This window comes from Anolis carolinensis, chromosome 2 (genome assembly GCF_035594765.1).
Source record: "Anolis carolinensis isolate JA03-04 chromosome 2, rAnoCar3.1.pri, whole genome shotgun sequence".
Lineage (NCBI taxonomy): Eukaryota > Metazoa > Chordata > Lepidosauria > Squamata > Dactyloidae > Anolis > Anolis carolinensis.
The window spans coordinates 155559356-155581011 of NC_085842.1; the positions used below are offsets into that span (position 1 = coordinate 155559356).

The 21656-nt window shown below is 40.4% G+C and overlaps 1 protein-coding gene across 2 annotated transcripts; it reads left to right on the plus strand.

Annotated features, from left to right (window-relative positions):
- Positions 1-2758: 2758 nt before the first annotated feature.
- On the plus strand, positions 2759-19779 carry etaa1 (ETAA1 activator of ATR kinase). Of its 2 annotated transcripts, none has more exons than XM_008104079.3 (6): positions 2759-2921; positions 9837-9974; positions 12041-12117; positions 13732-13850; positions 14546-16533; positions 19168-19779. In XM_008104079.3, exons 1-6 carry the CDS (start codon positions 2891-2893, stop codon positions 19278-19280), a joined length of 2466 nt encoding a protein of 821 aa, XP_008102286.2. In that variant the 5' UTR covers positions 2759-2890; the 3' UTR covers positions 19281-19779. The 2 variants fall into 2 exon arrangements, with proteins under 2 accessions (XP_008102286.2, XP_008102285.2); XM_008104078.3 differs by lacking the exon at positions 2759-2921 and adding an exon at positions 6422-6694.
- The last annotated feature ends 1877 nt before the right edge of the window (positions 19780-21656 follow it).

The following is a 21656-nucleotide window of genomic DNA, read 5'->3' on the forward strand; positions in this document are numbered from 1 at the left end:
TTGCTTCATAATAATTTTGTGAGATTTGGATTCTGGACTTTGTGATTTTGGCCCAACTCTTTCTAAAGGTTACGGAAAGGAAGGACTAGGACTTTTGTAAACGGGACATTAGATCATGCAAATAGGGGCATTTTTTTCCATCGCCCCCAGCCTGGATTTTGCCAGATTTGAGAAGCGGCAGGAGGCTTTTCAACGTGTGTTACTAACAAATTTTGAGCTGTTCAACGAGTCGGTGTAAAAGGGGAATTGAGTAAGTTTAACACTGCAGCAGGACTGGAGTGGAAGATTGCATTGCAGCAAGTGGATACACGATTGTTAAATCGTTTGCGGAAAGGAAAAGAAAAAGATGTGGAGAAGAAAGATTTTGTTGGATTTCAAGACAGATGAGTGTGTTGTCAAAGGCACAACCTCTGAGGAGGCCTGCCTTGGATGTGAGCGAAACGACTAGAGAGAGTGCTTCAAGAGCCATACAGCCTGGAAGGATGAGTATTTCCCTCCCCTTCTTTTCCCTCTCATTGTTTTTTGCTACAGGTCCTGAACTCCTGTATGGGATAAACCCAGAAGTCTATGAGACAAGTTTATTGAGAGGCCTGGGAGGGCCTATAGGTGTTGCTGAGTGCTAAGGCTGTGATGGAGTGTGGCATAAGGCTGGAGGCTGTAAGGGCTGACCAACTCAACAACATACAATTTTCTATTTTGACCCAACTCTCCTGGATAGGACCTTTTGTAATGGGACATTGCAAATAATTCGGATTTTTGACGGATTTGAGAGACAATGAGGGACTTTTTCATATGCCATCTAACAACCTTGCTTTTTAAGCCAAAAGGAGGATATAGCACGGAGGCAATGTGACAAAGAATAAAATAAGTTAACCATTGCAGCAGGACCAGAGTAAAAAGGATTACTGCAGATCGCGAAAGAAGGCCCATGGAGGAATCATTTCTCAAGAGGCCATGGAGGGGTCGTTAGGGAGCTGAATAGTGGCCTACCTGCCTCACCCGTGGAGAGACAAGGGATTTCAACAAGATTGGCTGAGACAAAAGTGATGCCGAACAGGATGATCGACAGATGGGTAATCCGTTCCCCCTCCCCCATTCTCTCTCACTGTCTTCCTGCTTTCTTTTTCAGCTTTTTGGACTCCTGTTCCTAAATTGGAGATCCATAAGGCATTGTTACTGAGAGGCCTGTTTTCCAAAATGGAGATCCATAAGGCATTATTACTGGAAGGCCTGTTTTGGAATCAAAAACCCGTAGGAGTTTAAGTCTACCCCACGCCACACATACTGGGTATAACAGCTAAAGCCCTGTGAGAGATGGAGATTTTCTTTACAGACTTTTCTTTACACAGAGACAATTCTTAGAGACTAGAGACTTGATTGGACAAAGAGACTTTCTTCAAATTAACTGAACATTATTCCTTTGATCAAGGAAGAGGAAACACACCCCCAGTTTGACTTTATGCCAAAGACTGAAAAGACCTGAAAGTTGGACATGTATGTGAATGGCCACCTCTGGCCATAGCAACAAATCCATCATCGGAAGAAGCCAAATGACTGGGCTAGATCAGAATTCTACTGTGGACTATGTCCTTTCTAAAACCTGATTAATATTTTTAATCCTCATGTGTTGTTTACCTCTGGTGATGAAACTATGTACAAATGCTATTCTGCGCTCATTTTCCACTGAAAAGATAGCTTGGCTGCAAGCTAGAAGGGATTGGAGGGACCCATAAGTCTGCTCATTTAGTTTGCTTCAGCTTTTGTATACACGCTTCGCAAAAAAAAAAAAAAAAAAAATGGGGGAATAAGGCAGGAATGAAGGGGTAGGAGGAAATGGCCATATAAGGAGGTACGAGCAGGCCAGGAACACAGCCGATGGGTTATCACATGGTTTCCCTGAAATCATGTGTTTTGAGAGAAACGAAAGTAATGAAATGTAATACTGCACCACAAATATGCACCAATGGTTTGATATGTGGGCGGTCGTAAACTGAACCCACTGAATTGTATAAATAGACACTCGACCCTGTCTGCGGGGTTCTCCCTTTTCAGCATCTAGTTGTGCGTGGGATGAACCTCTGCAGCTGCAGGAAACTTTTAGTAAACTGCTTTCTTTGGAAAAAACCTCCAGTTGTCTGTCTCCTACTTCCACTGCGTCCGCACAGACACACAAGCCGAGAAGAGGGGAAGTCTGGTTTCCGCTACAATATGGCAGCGTAGATGGGACCTGGATCTGACAAAATTTCCTTCTCTTTTGCGGAATACTTTCCTTATGTCCAGACCATGAGGATAACTTTAAATATACATCAGAATTCAATTGCCAAAAATACTAATAAATCAGAGTCTGGAAAAGTCACATTTTGTACTACAGTGCCCAGAATACCCTCACGGTCCAGGGATTCTGGAGTTGTGGGCAAAACATTAGCAGAGAATGCTTCTGGAACATGGCCATACCGCCTGGAAACCTCACAACAACCCAGTTCAACATCACTTTAACAATCATGGCTCAGTGCTATGGAATCCTGGAGGTTGCCGTTTGGAGGGGCACCAGCACTTTTTAACAGAGAAGACTAAAGGCCTTGTAAAACTACAGCTCTTGTGATTCATAGCACTGAGCCACAGTTGGTCAAACAGGATATTAATTCTACAATGTAGGTGTTCCCCACATTTCTAACTGTAACCCATTCCTTGGAGTGTGTTCTGATTCAGCCAATGGGATGAAGAGGAGGAAGAGTCACATGGTTGGTTGCCTTGTGCTGCAGCAGAGCATCCAGCAACAAGAAGGAGAAATGAGCTGCTTTGAGAACCAGGCTCACTGGATGTATTTATTTTTATTTAGAAAAACTATCCAGTTTTAGGTATACTTGCCTCCCTTCCTCCATCTGCTCAAATGAAAAGGACTTCTGCCACTGCCAGAAAAAGTAAGTCGTTATGAGGGCTGCTTTGCAAAGCTGGCTACTCCAAAATAACAGGACAGGACATACACTTGGCCTTTGTTTGCTTTTTCTGAATGGATTTTGAGAAGAGATGCCTCTCAGTACCCTTGAAGTTGACTCAGGCATGAGATACAATATTTGGAAGAGATGCAGGACAAAGGAGATATGAATGACTGAATTCAGTTTCAGCCATAGCTTGAGGTTCCGGGGTTTAGCCTGCCACTTTTGGACTCCAGCTTGCTGAGGTGTTCTTGCGAGCATCTCTGTAGATCTTAGAAAACTATTTCTTGATTTAAGGCATTGGTGTGCTGGCTATAATAGTAAAATGACCTTATATAAAATGAAAAAATCAAGCCATTTTGGAACGTTTTCAAGCATGGGTATTTGAATCCATGGTACAGAGGGCTGCCTGTACATCTTAATTTGGCCCCTTGTTTTCTTGTTCCTCCCTCCCCTTGTTCTAAGTGAAATCATATGTTGTCCATATATAATTATTAGGGAAGGAGTCAATGTGTATATTGAAAACAGCTGAGCAGTTTGGGTAGAGAAGGGCTAATAAAATAGCCCCTCATATGCACTTATTTGGGAGTCATCTTGCTTATCCTGGCCTTACCTCTGAATTATAATAATAATACATAGTAATACACTTTAAAACTGTAACGTCGTGGGGATTTGGGTATACTTACAGTGAAACAATTTAATTTAGTAGCTGTCCATCCCAAAATAATCATGGTGAGAATGACTTCCTGGATAAACACACAGGTGTGCAGCCCCAGACACATTGGTTAGAAATGTATTCCTGGCATTCTGGGCAGGTGCTTATGATTGTAAGACAGAAAAACAAGTGTGTTACAGAAAGCTTTGCAGCTGAGCTAAACTGTATGAAATTGGGCAGGCGAGGTCTTGTAAAAGAGAGAGGCCAAAAGTCCTATTACTACAGCATTGTCATTGTGGGGCTCCATCTACACTGCCATATACAGGATGTTTGAAAAAGAACTCCCTAGTTTTAGTATAAATTGAATGGTGAAATGGGAGTTCTTTTTCAAACACCCTGTTATAATGAAACTGTGTTATATGGCAATATAGATGGGGCCCAAAACACTTCTGGGAAATAGAGAAGTAAAAATATAAAGGATACTCCATTCCTGTTGCATGCTTGCTTTTCAGAAGTATGATACCCCTTTCCATGGAGGCCTCACTGAAGCCTATGTAGGGTACTCTGTCGGTTGTGTGCCTGCAAGCCTTTCAAACTTCAGGCGAAACCTCTCATGAGGTCCTTTTGGCAAGATTTGTTCAAAAGAGACTTGTCCTTGCCTTCCTCTGAGGCTGAGAGAGTGTGACTTGCCCAAGGCCACCCAGTAGGTTTCTATGGCTGAGCAGGGATTCAACCCCACCCTTAACCCCAGAGCCGCAAACCACAACACCACCAGATATTTGGCCCTCTCTGGTTGCAGGTACCCTCATTCTATGCTACCTGTGGCTTCTGGGAGCTGTAATCCAAAATATGTGAAGGGGCCTTTAATCTCAGGGTGCAGCTACACTGCAAATTTGATGCAGTTCGACATCACTTGAATAACTGTGGTTCAGTGATACGGAATATTGGGAGCTGTAATTTACTGAGACACTTGTGCTCTTTGGCAGAGGAGGCTAAAGACTTTTTCAATCTACAAATTCTAGACTTCCATAGCAGTAAGTCCAGGCAGTTAAAAAGGTGTCAAACTGCAGAGATTTTGCAATATAGAGCAGTGGTTCTCAGCCTGTGGGTCTCCAGCTGTTTTGTCCCACAACTCCCAGAAATCCCAGCCAGTTTACCAGCTGTTAGGATTTCTGGGAGTTGGAGGCCAAAACATCTGGGACCCACAGGTTGAGGATCACTGGTGTAGAAGCACCCCATGCTTTCACAAAACAGTTAAACTGCTATTTTGCAGGGCCCTGCCTAAAGAAACTGAGCCCCCTTCCACAGAGCTGAATAAAATCCCACATTCTCTGCTTTGAACTGGAATAGATGGCAGCGTGGACTCAGATAACCCAGGGCTCTTCCACACAGCCATATAACTCAGAATATCAAGGCAGAAAATCTACTTTGAACTGTGTTATCTGAGTCCACACTGTCATATATTCCAGTTCAAAGCAGAAATTTGGGATTTTATTCAGATGTGTGGAAAGGCCCTGTTCAAAGCAGGTATTGTTGGATATATATTGCCTTGCTATTCTGGGTTATATGGCTGTGTGGAAGGGCCCCGAGTGTGCCCTTGGACAGGTATCACTCTCTCAGCCTCAGAGAAAAGACAAAGAAATCTGGCCAGCTCCATGAAACCTTAGGGTTACTATAAGGCCCCTTCTATACTGCCATATAAAATTCAGATTACCTACTTTGAACTGGATTATATGACAGTGTAGACTCAGATAATCCAGTTCAAAGCAGGTAATGTGGATTATCTGCCTTGATATTCTGGATTATATGGCAGTATAGAGGGGCCTCTAAATCAAACTACTTGAAACCATGAAACAACAAATGTCCATGGAATCCTCTTTCGAGATCAATGGTTTTGGAATTTAACTCCCAGAAGCCCCACCCAGCTTGTCTAATGATCAGAGATTCTGGGAATTGAAATCCCAAAGCTTGAGAGGATCAAAGTTGGGTGACCACTGAGGGCCCTTCCACATAGCCATATAACCCAGAATATCAAAGAGGTGTCTTCGGATTAGAAATGGAGATGAGCACCCAACCTGAGTCGGACACAACTAGATTTAGGGCCCTTCCACACAGCCTTATATCCCAGAATATCAAGGCAGAAAATCCTACAATATCTGATTTGAACTGGGTTGTTTCAGTCAACACTCAGATCATGTGGGATTTTCTGCTTTGATATTTTGGGATTTAGGGCTGTGTGGAAGGGCCCTTAATATCAGGGGAAAATCTTTACCTTTATTATCAAGGCAGAAAATCCCACAAAATCTGCTTTGAACTGGGTTATCTGAGTCCACACTGCCGTATATTCCAGTTCAAAGCAGATAATGTGGGATTTTATTTAGCTGTGTGGAAGGGGCCGTAATTGTCTGAGTTCACACTGCCATATAGCCCAGGCCCCTTCCACACAGCTGAATAAAATCCCACATTTTCTGCTTTGAACTGGAATGTATGGCAGTGTGGACTCGGATAACCCAGTTCAAAGCAGATCTTGTGGGTTTTTCTGCCTTGATATTCTGGGTTACCTAGCTGTGTGGAAGGGCCCCCACTTCAAAGGAGATGTGGGATTGTATACAGCTGTGTGGATGGGGCCTGACTGGCATCAGGAGTTTACAAAGCACCTTTAGTCGTTGAACAAAAGCAAGCAGCCCTCCATCCCTTTGGCCGCTTCTGTGTGAATCCCCTCCTTTCATCATTCCCGGCCTCTCCCACGTGATTGGGCTAGCCTCCTCTCCGCCTGCCCCCTTCGCAAAAAAGCTGAACCAATCCTCGCCTCCGCAGAGTCGGGTTGAGCCAATCAGCGGCGGCCTCCGAGCTCCAACCAAGATGGCGGCGTGATGAACGGGTGGTGAGTTGCCGCCGCCGCCCCTGCCGCGGGAGTTTTGTATTTTCATAATGGCGAGTAAACGGCGGGCGGCGGCGGCAAAAAACGCGGAGGAGCTTCGCCTCAAGAGTCCCACGATGAGGAGGAGCAGGCGGAAGGCTGCCGCCGCGGCTGAGGCTACCCAAGAGGGAAAGGGAGGCGAAGCGGCGGGAGAAGCCCCCGCCTCCCCCCGGGGCCCTCCAGGTACTCGCCCCCTGCTTCCCAAGAGCAGATCCCTGCCTTTGGTTACAATGCCTATCATCCCTAATCACAGGCTGGAGCGGATGGGAATTGTTTCTCCACCCCTCATGAGAAAAACAATAGCAACAACTAGTTTTCTAGTAAAGCTGACAATGGACCCTGTGGAAATGTTGCACTTCTAAACAATGAGCTCCTTCCCAAGAAAAGGAACTTGTTTGGGATTACAATCCCCATTATCTCCGAACACTGCTTGAAGCTGATGAAAGTTGTGCTTCCCAAAATGTCTGGGGAAGGCTCCTTGGTTGCTTAGACTGGAATCCATAGAAATGCTTGCCTCTTCCGATGCAAGAAAGGATCCTTTTCTAATGTTTTGATCCTGAGCAGGTTCCTCTGCTTGCCTCTTTTCCTTCTGTAATCTCTTCCCGCTGTAGCTTTCAGGTGTCCTTCCACTGCAAAAAGGAAGTGTCACATCCTGCCTCAGAAACTACTATAACAATAATAAACCTTATTTATATCCCACCCTATTTCCCTGTAGGGAGTCATAATAACTAATGAAATTATAAAAACCTTCTTTCTTTGTGGCATAAGTATATTATAAACTGTCCTGAGTTGTGCATAATAATATGCAGCATCCATACATGCATACAAAGGATGCTGACCTTTTTATTTTTCCTTGTTCAGAGCTGAGAAATGTACAGTAGAGTCTCGCTTATCCAACATAAATGGATCAGCAGAACATTGGATAAGCAAAAATGTTGGATAATAAGAATGGATTCAGGAAAAGCCTATTAAACATCAAATTACATTATGGTTTTACAAATTAAGCATCAAAACATGTTTTACAACAAATCGACAGAAAAAGCAGTTCAATACACAGTAACCTTATGTAGTAATTGCTGTATTTACAAATTTAACAACAAAACATCGCGATGTATTGAAAACATTTACTACAAAAACATTGACTACTAAAAAATTGACTACAAATAAAGATAGAATTGAACTTACAGTAACAACATTGTCGGAAGTTACATCCATTAAAAAATCAGTCCTTGCTGCCTAGAGAAACAGCTGTGGATCCGGGCAGGAGGCAGACTTTGTTGGATAATCAAGACTCTACTATAGTTCTCTTTGGTTCTTACTGGCCAAGTTAGGCAAAGTTTATGCTTCCATCATTAAGCCAAAGTCAAGTGATAACCTAAACCCCAACCTTTGGTCCTCCAGGTGTTTTGGACTTCAACTTCCAGAAATCCCAGCCTTTTTACCAGCTGTTAGGAACTGTGGGAGCTGAAGTCCTAAACACCTGGAGGACCAAAGGCTGGGAACCACTGTCCTAAACAAATCTATTCAGGATAAACTCCCTTTTTGCATAGAAATGCCAAAAGCATAACATGCTTTCAAGTAAGTTAAATCAAAATTGATGATTTTGTTATCCACAGTTGAGGCCATACCAGGTTCACTTAAAGATATTAATCCATGTCATTAATGGTTTACTAAATAATAAATTGATACTTTTGAGTCACTCCCACATAGTATGGCCAGTGGGTTGGGATTATGGAAAGTGCAATCAGAAATATTTTAAGGTAATGCATATGTGTCCAAGTTGCCTGTCAATTTATGGCAACCCCATGCATTTCATAGAATTTAATCCACAGGTATACAATGGTTAGACAGAGCTGGGATAAGGTATTGCTATCCCAGAGTGGTTCTTCTTTCCCTGAAATATTCATTTATGGCTGCAGGGAACTGTTACCTTGGGACTGATATGAAGTGATGACATCCATATTATTGACTCAAGTGGGCAGGAGAAAAATACAAATCTTACATGAATCATTTTTATTCCCCTCTTCGGCCATATTATATGTCCAGACCTGGTCCTGACAACAAGAAACAACGGTTCCCTTGGCCTGAGTTTTAGAAGGCACAATACTACAGGCAAAGTGGAGTAGGAAATAAGAAAAGTGCTCAGCATTGCAAACTGGTATTGAAACCGTTGAAGGAAGGAGAAACCAAAAATATTTGGTTCAAATGTGTTAAAGTGGCTCTGCTTTTTATTACCTGATGATTTCTGTATGAAAGGGAGGGAGGGTAAGTTGTGAAGTTGACTTCTAGCAGAACTTATATTGACCATTTTCTCAATACGGCTGCCCTCCTGAGACAGTTCTGGCCTGTGGAATAACCCTCAAACTTGTCGACAGGTCATACCAAAATGTAGTTTTGGAGGGCCACAAATTCTGTCCTTGACTTGTAGAAGTAATTTGTTTATACACAAGTATATATGGTATCTAGGAGCCCGTGGTGGTGCAGTGGATTAAATCACTGAGCTGCTGAACTTGCTGACTGAAAGGTTGGAGATTTGAATTTGGAGAGTGGGGTGAGCTCCCGCGGTTAGCCCCAGCTTCTGCCAACCTAGCCATTCAAAAACATGCAAATGTGAGTAGATCAATAGGTACCACTCTGGTGGGAAGGTAACGGCGCTCATGACCTATACTAGCTACATGACCTAGGAGGTGTCTATGGACAACGGCGGCTCTTCGGCTTAGAAATGGAGAAGAGCACCAACTCCCAGAGTCGAACGCAACTAGACTTAACATCAGGGGGAAACTTTACCTTTACTATCTTCTTAGGCCATCCCTCGTAGTTCGAGGATGATGGTCCTCCATTTCTTGGAAGACGCCTGTACGTGATTTTTTTTAATGTATGGAGGATGGTGCACGGCCGGTCGATCCACAGTCTTCACAGATTGAGGTCCCAGCAGTGGTGTGATTAATAAACGAGAGTGTCTTCTCAGTCTGTTGCCGCCTTCTTCCGCCTTCACAGCCGTTGTAATATGTACTATGTTATCCTCCGCCTGCTCCGTCGTTGAGGTCTTTGGGTCTTCGGATTGTTCTTGGTCTGGATCCTCCCCTGTGGCCACTCCTGAGAGTGCATGATTTCAGTAGTTGGGCCCTCAGGTTCATTGGAACATGCAAGCCCCCTCACCATGTCAAGGTGACAATCCATTGAGGGGGACCTTTACTACATATGGTACCTATTGCTGCTTGCTCATGTTCATCAGAAGAGCACAGATGTCCATGCATTGTTACTCATTTTATTCAAGAATGTTGCTTTTTTAATTAAAATACCTTTTTGCATGTCTATCACACAGAAACTAACTCATATAAGACTCCCAAAAGAACACGAGCCAGCAGGTCACGCATGCCAACGTTCAGTTCTCCTGCAAATGAAACTGATGTGCAGCAAGAGATCTTCTGGGATCCTCAGTCACCAATTACATATAAGCTGGGTAACTATTCATTGCAATTATCTATTTAAACTCTTCCTTTTAAGGTGTAACCAATCCTTTAAATTGTGGAGTAAAAGAGCTTAACTGTTTGAGGTCAGATTATCTTTTTAGGATAACAATATAATACTTTGTTAAGGCCATTGGTGAATACCTTGCTATGGATCTCCCATCCTTGGTGGTGAGATTGCTTCCCATATTGGACCATCTTTGCTATTGTGCCCTAAATTAGACAAGTCTTCCCAGATTGATTTTCCTGGAATTTACTCATTTGTGTTTACTAAGTGAAAAGTGTTCTCTTTGTCTGGAATCTTGTAGGTCACCTATGTGGCTGCAACTCCTTGTCCAGGTAGCAGTAACAATTGCTGCTGTTTCCTCTCCATAATGCAAATCAGCTAGAGAGAGTCTGTATTCATGTAGTGTTGGGAAAATGGGCATTACTATGCCCAGAAGTCTTTGGCTGCTATTGCATATCTAAAGGAGCTAAAGAAGAAGCTGGTCCCTGGATTAACAGCATAATTATCCTGGTGGATAATTACAATCTGCTCATATAACTATTGGATTTCAGGTGTTTTCCCGAGTATTTAAAGGCATTTGAGTTTAGTTAAATGTACAATTATGCTGGTTTTTAATGTATATTTTAATTTTAATTCTTAATTTGAAAGACTTTTAAATTTGATGTAAACTGTTTTTCTGATGTATATGGTTGTATTGTAAGCCGCCCTGAGTCCCCTGATGGGTGAGAAGGGCGGGGTAGAAATGATGTAATAAATAAATAATAAATAATAGTTACCTTGGTACTCTGATTTTTATCACATTGGTATTTAACTGAATTGGTTTTGTGTGTATTTTTTAAAGTAAGCTGCCCTATTGATCTTAGAGCTGAAAAGCAGGACAAGAAATACTAAATAAATAGTTCTTACTTCAATATTTATTTTGTAGTAGATTTTCAGATTTTCACTACAGTTCGACTAGAAACAGCTACACTGCCGACTTAGGTCGGATGGGCTCTGGAGCAGCAACATGAAGCAATAATTCTTCAACATGATATTTCCTCTGCAAAAAGTTGGAGGACAATACAAATTCTAATCCAGAATCCAGAGTATCTTCTGACTTTTGGCCCATCTGAATAATTGGCATTTGGGGGGGGGGGGGGGGGGTACAGTTTACCCACCCCAGTGCCTGGCATATACCATGCTGGATCAGCCCTGATTTTTAGTAGGTCAGCGTAAGTACAACACAAATGCTATGTGTAATGGAATGGCCTATCTTGCAGGGTTGGTGTGTAAAGAAAGTCCTGGGCCTTGGTAGAAAAAGCAGAGCCAGGCAAGGGGAGGAGAAATCAGGCAGCTCCATATATGGTAGTGGAGTCTAATTGGTTGTTGGAATTGGGAGGAGTTGCCTAGCAACAGGAGGTAGGCTGCGCCAGAGAGACAGAAAGAGCTAGTCAGTCAGAGAGAGTTAAGTCATGGAGTGGAGTTTAAAGAGAAAGGAAGGGAGAGTTTGGGAGCTGTTAGTAAAGAACCTCTTTGAGGAGAAAAGTTAAATTAGCCTTCGGGGAGAAGTGCTAGATATTGAAAAGAGCCTCTAAGGGATAGAGTGCTTAAGTTTAGTGCCTCTGGAAGGGAGGACTGTGAGGTTTTTAAAAGCCTGTTTTGTTCTCTTGTGTGGGAACATAGTTTCTGAAGAAGTCAAGTTAAAGAACCATTTTATTTTAATTAACCATCCTGTTATTCTTCTGTAACCAATACGCAAACTTTTGTTATGTTCTAATAAATTACAGAATTCTATTTTACTTCACCTCAAGTTTTCATATGTTTTTCTGTTCATCATAATAAAGAGATGGCCTGTCTGCTTATTAACCCTCGCTCTATAAGTCAGAGTTTGCCTTCATTTTTGGGTCTCTCTGTATGTTGGCAGCAAGGGTACATATAATATAATTGGTGGCAGCCAATGGCTTCTCCCACTAGACTCTGCATATTCATTTATGGGCTTTAATTGACTTCTGAGGCTAAAAGATTTTCATTTCTATAATGTTGAAAAATTGCTCAACTTTTTTTTTTTTTTAGGCAATGAACAAAAGAAGCAGACAGTTAATGGGCACACGGTTGAAATCTCAGAAATCGTTAATCGGATTGCTCCCCAGGTAATTACTTCTTAGAGTAAAGCTGCAGTATCTTGACACATTTTTTTTCTTTTATGAACATAGTCTGCTTTAAAAGAATGCTGGGGAAAACATGGCAAAAACCATACTGCAGTATTGTTAAATGAAACTTTCTAATGTCTGCGTAATTATAATACTTAATATAAACTAAAATCATATTTGTACAGCTTTAGGCAGTTAACAAGTTAGTATACATTCAACTGATGCTATAACTAATATTAACAGCTATATTAGGGTTTTTGGGATACAAGTGGCACATGCCACATTTTGCTGGAGTGTGTCTTCTCACTTAATTTGGGTGTTCCTTTGTAGGCCTAAAAGGTTTTTCACCCATTTTTCAGTCATCTGTTTTATTTTTTTCTGAGTGACATTTGCTGCTCTTTGACCACTTCTCAATCACGAATGAACTGTTTATTTCTTCATAACTCTTCAAATCTACTTCCATAAGTCTTAGGATTCACTTTTTGTTTCTTCAATGTAGTTGGCATTCAAAATAGGACTTAGTTCATAAAAGGAAAAATACCAGTTGCACTGGGAAAACTCAATGCTTGTTATAATGCTGATTACACATTCTGTAATGTCAGTGTTTTTATGGAGATCTGTTCTGCTTTGGAGACTATGGATAATATATAAAGATATGTCTTTATGTATGATATCTCAACCTAGTGTTAATAGGAAGGCTGGCATACTTCCAGCCAGTATCATTATGACTGCATTATTATTCCCAGCCATTTTAAAAAATGACCTGTATGTATTTTGAAAATTTCTTATCTTTTATGACTAGTGGTACTTGTTCTGCCTCATATGTACTTATTTAATTGAATGGTGGTGCTCTTTTTCATAAATTTAAGTTGCAGATTTGCAACCTTATTTTTGAAAACCCATTCAATTTAATTTCTAGTAAATAAATAGAATGTGACATATCGGCTCATATTGACAATAAATTGTGGACTGCTATCCACCCGTATTTGTACAGATTAACATTTTAAAACTGTGGGCCCAGAACTGAAACCTGCAATGTCACTATGGTGAGAAAACTTTCAAAATATAATTTTGCACCCTGGATAATGAGAAAAGATAATTGGTAGGATAAAGTTGTATGCCTGTTTTGGGTGGAAACTGTACAGTATCTTCAGAACCAAATCATGTTGACTGAACTGGACATCCCAAATCTTTAAAGGTTTTGCCTTTCCCATTCTTTAAAAGAAAAGTGCACTTATATTAATTTCTAACCCATGTATGTCTTTAATCTTTGACACAGTCTGTTTTAAATTTGTATTATTGCTTCAGACATTGCATTGGAATGTTTTTTTGTTTAAATATAATTTCCAGCTTGGACTTTTTGGAGTATGTATTTTATGCATCTTTATTTAGTAGACTAGTTGTGTCACTTAGTGACATTGTGAATTGTGTCACAGTCTTTTTTTTCTCTTTAATCTTAGATTTAATTGTTTGTTCCCTCCTTCTAATTTAATTATAATAACTGCCCTGAATTTGATAGAAGAACAAGTTAAATACATGAAAATCTGGAAGGTTGCCAGATGTACAATCTTCATAACATCCATGGTGTTTACTTATTTGATTCTTCTTGTTCAGGATGAAAAACCTGCCTGTCATGAAGGAAATCTTCTTGGGTTTTGGATTGGAGATGATGCAATTCCTTGTACTCCGGCAATTACAAAAGGACGATTGAGAAGAAAAGTAAATGGTGTCAGGTATACTAAGAGTTGCTTCACTTTATAAAAAAATCTGAAATGATTTCTCCCAACATGATCCCTTCACAAAATATTCAAGTATACTTGCTATGTTGTGCACTAAGATGAGGGAGATATATTTTTGGAGATTTTGTCCAGTGGCTTTACCTATGTAGCTTTGTTAGAACTCCACTGTGTTTTCTCTTCATCTGCTTTTAGACTGTTAAGTAAAACATTTTGTTCCAAGAAGGTTTTAGAATACAGTGTGGACTGTTAGGTTCTTCTTCAGGAGTAGGCAGTTTACAGCTCTTCAGATTATGTGGACTGCAGCTCCCATCAATCGTAGCCAGTACAGTCAACAAGGAGTGGACACTGAGAACTGCAATCCAACAGCTTCTAGAGATCCACAAATTGGCAGTAGTACATCTACTATATTTTGTTGCTCTTTATCCTTTAAAAATTGTTTTTGTATAATGTTATATTTTGTATTATTCAGTGACAATGTAGTCTACCCCTCCCATCTTTTATTTCCATCCCTTTTATATCTAAGCTGCTTTGCATATTTTCTCTTAAAAAGCAGGATAAAAAATAATCTGTTGAACTGTAAAAAGCTAGAATCTCATTGTATTTGAATTCTGAAAAAAAAGTTGGCCTTTCCATTTTGGAATAAACTGTGGCATCAATGTATGTATGTTCAATTGTGTTTGCTCTTGTAGAGGCCGCCAGTCAAAACACAGAGAAGAGGAGCTTATGGAACTAGCAAAGCAATTTGACAAAAACCTAACAGATGCCATCCAAGATCAAAATTCTTCAGTCCACACCATTACCCACTTTACGTCTGAAGCAGAAAGGTCCACTGAACATGAAGATGAGCCTGGGATGCAAAATCAGCAGGGGTTTCTTGAAGAAAATCCTAAAGCTAATCCTACCTTTGGGACTGTTGGCAGGAGCACCAAAGCTCTTGAGCCCTGTGAAGACAGTAGACAGGAACCCCTCAATCTTGATGCTGAAATAGCGCTTAACGAACTTTTCGATGGTCCCACTCAGAAATGTAGTGGTCGTCTCAGCCAAGGCCTTTCAGATTGTTCATCAAACTCTAGTTTCCACGAAAATCAAAACATGCTCTTGGAGGAGGATAATATTACAGCTGCTAGTAAACAAACAATTGGAGAAGCACATCTGAGGGAAGGCATTGCAGTGCTGCTTACCGAATGTGTGGCAACTGCCCTTGCTCCAAATTCTAAAGGATCTTCTGGACAAACAGCTCCAAAAATCAGTTCTTGTACAACTGGGTCCATTGTCTCCAGTAACGTGGACCGAATTGCCAATGATGACTTTGATGACTGGGGGGATGATTCCTTTCTTATGCAAATTACCCAAAATCCTGAACTGATCCAGGAAAGTCCCTCATCTCATGTGTCTGATAAAAATATGGAACAAAAAGAAAGTAGTGTAGTTTCTGCTCAGAGTGCACTGTTTCATTCCTTTAAGAATGACCCAACATTGTCTGCTTTACAGAAATACAGAGATACAGGAAATACAGAGAGAGTCCTTCCGCATAGTAATCTTACTATAAAAACTGAGAAGACAAAATTCATTTCAACAAGTGGAGATAACAAAATCACTTGCCATAATCCTCTTCCAGTGAAACCGGGAACCAAGAGCAAACAGGAGGGATTTACTCAACTCAAATGTCCAGACAGTGGGAGTTTTCCTGAAAAAAGATCTCTTTCTGTTTCAGAACCATCTGCTCTTCCTAAACCACAGGTAGAAAAATATGAGAGCAGCATCTCCAATACCAACCATCAGTCATCTTTTGTTTGTTTCAGCATGAAAGCTCTTAACATCACGAAAGCAAGTGGTCCAGACAGTGCATGTCATTTGAAGCAGAAAGAATTGCCCAAGAATAGTGCTTTTGCATTTGAGAACTGGGATGAGCCTAAGTTCTCAGATGAAGTTTTGGACTTATTTTGTGAATCAGATAGTCTTTGGGACACAAATGGTGATGATGACGATGATTTGCTTTGTCAAGTATGTGACGATGTGGAAAAAAACACTCTGAGCCAAAAGGTGGTGAAAGAGAAGGAAAATGCCACACCAACATTGGGAAATCCTTCCAAGTTGGAAGTCAGTAGTTGCCTCACAGGAGCCAATCAAGCGATTTCTAATTGCCCATTGGTCCAGAAGGGCCACATGGGGAGGAAAACTTTCTCCTTGGGAACTCCTGTTAAAATTGCAACACTTCCAAAGAATGAGAATTGTAGAAATCCTGTTCAGACTAACTGGCAAGCCTTTAAAACTGAAAGCACAAACTGCATTCAAGGAAAATGGTCCAGATCTCATTCGGCGCCCGGAGGAGACTTTAGTTCTGGATCAAGCTCAGCTGCTCCCTCAAATGGTTATTTAAATGACAGTAATGTACAGTGGCAGAAAGGCCTAAGTAACATAGGCAGAGTACCAAATAACAGCAATATTAATCAACTGCCAACTGAGAAGTCAAAATATGTGTTCAGGAAGACAAATCCTTCTCAAACTCTTGCTTTGGATTATAGAAGTGTAAATGTAGGTCAGACTTTGAAAATTATTCCAGGGTTTGGAGAAAACAAGAATGCACCAAACATCCAATTTCAAACAGCAAATCAGACAAACACGAAGCTACCTTTTAAGAGGCACCTCTCTGATTGCCTTACACAGTATGAAACAGGTAAGTTATGGATGGCTGTGGAATTTTTCCGAATCTCAAATTGAGATCAGATCCAAGCTACCATTTCACCATCCTTGGGGTACCCTTTCCTGCAGTCAGACATGGTTGGAAAAAACCGGAACTGTCACTCTTCTTTTCACTTTGAAGTCATGATAAGGCTTTGTATCATGTTTTCCTTTGTCCCAGATCTCTACTGGAATGCTAGCCATAGTCCTTAAGTGTAAATGGTTGGAATTATTATTTTTGACTTCCAGTATGAGGTTGTGGTTTGAGTGTTGGATTATAACTGAGACCAGGGTTCAAACCTTTGCTCAGCCATGAAAACCCACTGAATGACTGCATCAGTCAAACACTCTTAGCTACAGATAACCATGTGATTAGGTTTGCCTTGGAGCTGCCATAAGTTAGAAACAATGTGAAAGAACATAACAAAATGAACTAATCAATTCTGTAAAATATCAGTCCTGTTCTCCACTTTCACTTAATTCATAAGTTGACAGTTAATTTTTGGATTCTTCATTAATTTGTTTTAAAGTCTCCTTCTAGAGAAGATAAAATTAAATCTAGAACGTGAAGAAAGGGGAAGACCACAAAGAATATTTACCTTTTTAATGGGATTAAGTAATTATTTTTCTCATTTGAGTCTTCCCCTATGACATCTTCCTGCTCAGTGTGCTGCAGGGCCAGCCAATTCTCCAGAACAGACCTTTGATAACATCACTTTGGTACCCATATTATGCACTGCCCTGAAGTTGTACGATATCGTTCAGGTTACACATTTCTTATTTAAAGATACCGGACTGTTGTAGTTTTAAAATCTTTGCTCTTCCATGTATAGGATGTCTTAGTTGGTGGAGTTGTCATTTGCAGTTCCCATTCCAGCCCATTCTGTATGGTGTACTCTTTGCAGTATTTGCTGACCTCAGGAAGTCCTAACTCATACTAACTGGGATATGAGATGTGGAACAATATGTTACTAGCCACAGTGTTTGTGAATTTTTCAAATCCATAATACTTTGATAAAGATCAGATTTGTTGTTAGGGGAGAAAGATCTTGGCCAGCAAGAGAGAGTAGCTGGAGCAAGAGACTTCAGAAAACGTTAAATCATTGTCTTTAAACCTACAGGTTGTCCCCATTTCTTTCCAGTTGTGATTTCTGAGCCTTCAGTGGTGGCTGTTTTTCATGGATGATGAATGAGTAAAATAGGAAAGAGAGTTCTATCTGTGTGTTTTATGTTTCTGCTAAATTGATGGGACTTCTCCTGCAAGGAAAGCCAAATAATACAGAAATATTCTACATGCCAATTAAAATTGTATGATATACGTATTTTGCACAGATAATGATTTACATGAATGGTCAGGAATAATGATTGGCCAGCCTGCTAGAGTAATGTATTATTCAGGAACAGAAGATGTACTGTGTGAAAATGGAAGAATTTTGTATTTGCTATCTGTTTACAAAATGCACCTCTATATCCATAAGGATTAGATTCCCCCTCCCTCCCCCCAAAAAAAAGATAGTTCTGCTCTAGCCTGTCTCTGGGCTTTTGTACACTGACATCTATAAAGATCGCAGGTAATGCTATCTCAAGTTGCATTTTAAGTTTGCTCACAAACTTAATTCAGCACTGCACAGGATTGAGATAGTACATGTTCTGTATATGACAGTGGTCTCCTAGGGTAACATTTAGAATAATACATGTGCTTAGTTTAGTGTGGTGTTATCATTGCAAAAGATAGATTTGTTTGACAATTGTGTCATGTAATTGTGACTTGGAAGTTGTTTTTTATCTTTGATTTATTCCCATGATGTTACTTGTGTTAAATTTTCATCAAACATGAATACAGTAGAGTCTCTCGCTTATCCAACATAAATGGGCCAGCAGAACGTTGGATAAGCGAAAATGTCAGATAATAAGGAGGGATTAAGGAAAGGCCTATTAAACGTCGAATTACGTTACAATTTTACAAATTAAACACCAAAACATAATGTTTTACAACAAATCGACAGAAAAAGCAGTTCAGTACACGGTAATGCTATGTAGTAATTACTTTATTTACGAATTTAGCACCAAAACATCACAATGTATTGAAAATATTGACTACAAAAACATTAGCTACTAACACATTGACTACAAATAAAGATAGAATTGTATAAAATGAACTTACAGTAACAACATTGTCGGAAGTTAAATCCGTAAAAAGTTTAGTCCTTGCTGCCTAGAGAAACAGCTATGGATCCAGGCAGGAGGCAGACTGCATTGGATAATCCAGAATGTTGGATAAGTGAAGGTTGGATAAGCGAGAGACTATTGTATTTCCCAATGTTGATGGCTGCTGACCCCCTGTCTGTTTCTTGATGTTCTAGCTCCATTACAACTCCAGAGAGACTTATGAAAGCAGTTTTATGCAAAAGATATGGGGTCTTTTCTCTTTTCCCTCTTTTATCTTAGACATAGACATGGGAATACTGAAGAGTATTGAATCAGTATTCTTGCATCAAGATTTTCAGAGGTTAGGCATAGATCATATCTCTGCTTTTCAGTTAAATTATATTGGAGCCATAGAAATGTAGCTAACTTCAGACCATGGTATTGCATAACACAGGCTATTAATAGGTATTTTCTATTACAGAACAGAAAAGTACAAAGTGTTCTCAAGAAGAAATCGCAAGGAAGAAACAAGAGGCTCTTGAGCGGAGAAAATGTAAAATGCAAGCCTTGCTCAAAAATACAGCACCTACCTGAGTGGGCTCAGTAAATTGAATGGGAAAGAATAATTGACAGCAGGTCAGAAGAATAATTAAAATCACTAAATTGTCAACAGGTAGTGGGTTGAAAGTCCAGCATCTGAACAACTTTACAAATTCTTCTCCACTCTTTGTGTTTAGAGTTGTCATCTGATTTTGTCAGAACTAAGACAGTGCCAGCTTTAATTATGAGTGTATAAGAAACCAGACATCTAGAAATGTTTTTTCTTGAAAGGACAATGTGGGTCTCATAATTGCAGCATATATATTTACATCAGGATCATCATAAACACTGTTCCAGGCCTAATGGTTTCTGATTGTAATGATTTGGCAAATGCAGAGTCATCATGTTAAATCCAGGCAAGCAGTCAGTTCACAACTTGGGGCCATTTTTAAATTTTGTATTCTCAAAGTACAGAGAAGGTTTGAGCTATGTAGGATTTATTTATCTGTGTAAACTACGTTGTAAATTACGATTAAAATCACAGCTTTTTCTATGCCAATGAGTTTTTTTTCCTAATCTGCAATGGGAAATACAGTGTTCCCACACTTAGTGTGGGGGTTAGTTTTCAGGACCACCTGCAATAAGTGAAAATCTGCAAAGTAGGGATGCTATATATTTATACATTATTTTAGTAGTTATAAACCATTTTTAGTCTTTATCAACCAATTGTGTGTTGATAAATCGCCTCCTTCACCTCTCATTGCCATTTGGGCTCCTTTTCTCTCCCTTTGGCTTCTTCCTCCGTTCCTTAGGCTGTAAATTGATTTTTTTTATGATTTATAATATTCTTTTAGAGTTTATTGAAAAACCATGAAACAGCGAATCCGCAAAAAGCAAATCGCGAAGTAGTGAGGGAACAGTGTATATTATAATGAGAGCTTGCTTCTTTTCAAATGCATGAGAAGTGGTATATTCTGGTGTAGAAAATGTCATCGGCCTGAACCAAAATTGGTATGACAAAAGTATGTGTTGTGTGTCACATGGACTGATACAGCAGATTTCACAGTGCCTAAAAAACATGAACAACAGGCGTCTTTTACAGCACTTGAAAACGTATTGTGGGGTTTGGCAATGAAGTCTCTTGGCTGTCTCACTAGGAATGAACAGACAATTCCACAGGAGGGTTCATAATGTCATGCAGTGAAAGTATTTGAAAGAATACGAGATGAAAGGCTATGAAATCACACAGCCATTACACCAAATCAGTAGCTTTGTCACGGTGTGTGGCAGAATAGATGCAATAAATGCTGTCTGATTACTCATGGAAAAACATCGGGAAAAGATAGCCACTGCACTTTGCATTCCTTGATTTTGAATAAGCATTTGATTGAGTTCCCCATGACCTGATCTGGCGAGCACTATGGTCACATGGAATACCAAAAGACTATGTAACATGGATAAGCCTACTATACTATAATACAACAAGTATTGTCCACTGCCCTGCAGGGATTTCTCCACCCTTCAACATCACTATTGGCATTCATCAGGGATCAGCACTCTCGCCGTTACTATTCATACTCTGCATGGACACTGCTATAGCAGATTTGCAGACTACATCCCTGGACACTGCTATATGCAGAGGGCATAGCACTCGGCCACCAAAAACACAGCCCTCCAACAACAGCAGACATGGAGTGGTAGATCAAGTGAAAATGGATTTCAACTGAACATACCCAAAACTAGAATGTGGCCTTCAAACTGGAAAAAATTCAAATTAATGGACAAGCACTAAAGGCCATCCAATTTAAATACCTAGGGTCACTGGTTTCCGTAGATGGTGACACAATGCCAGACAGTCACTAATAAATGCAGCCTGGTTGAAATTGCGGAAAACTACTGGCATTCTGTGTAATTCAAAAATGCCAGAACAACTCGAGGCTAAGATCTACACTACAGTTGTTCACCCAGTAGCCCTCTACGGGGCAGAGTGCTGGCCAACAACAGAAAAATGAACAAGCCCTTAATAATGCTGAGGTGGACACTTGGCTTGACACTTCTTGACCATGTGCCAAATGATGACATCTGTCAAAGACATGGAATAAAAGTGAATAGCAAAAATAATGCAAGTAGCAAGACTACAGTGGTATGGCTAAGTCATGAGAAGAGAACCAACATCAGTAGCATAAACATAACATAAGCCCTACATTTGGAGATTGCAGGACGACGACCACGTGGACAGCCAAAGAAGAGATGGATAGACACCATCAACAAAGACGTGCTGTCAACCTGAGACCTGAGGATGTCCAAAACAATGCCCTGTGGAAATGACAGTCAGTGCTAACCCCTCCATTGGGAAAATAGCTTAGAAAGAGTTCTGAATGGATCCATCCACAACTTACAGTCTTCTGATAGGTTTTGAAGAAAAGAGGA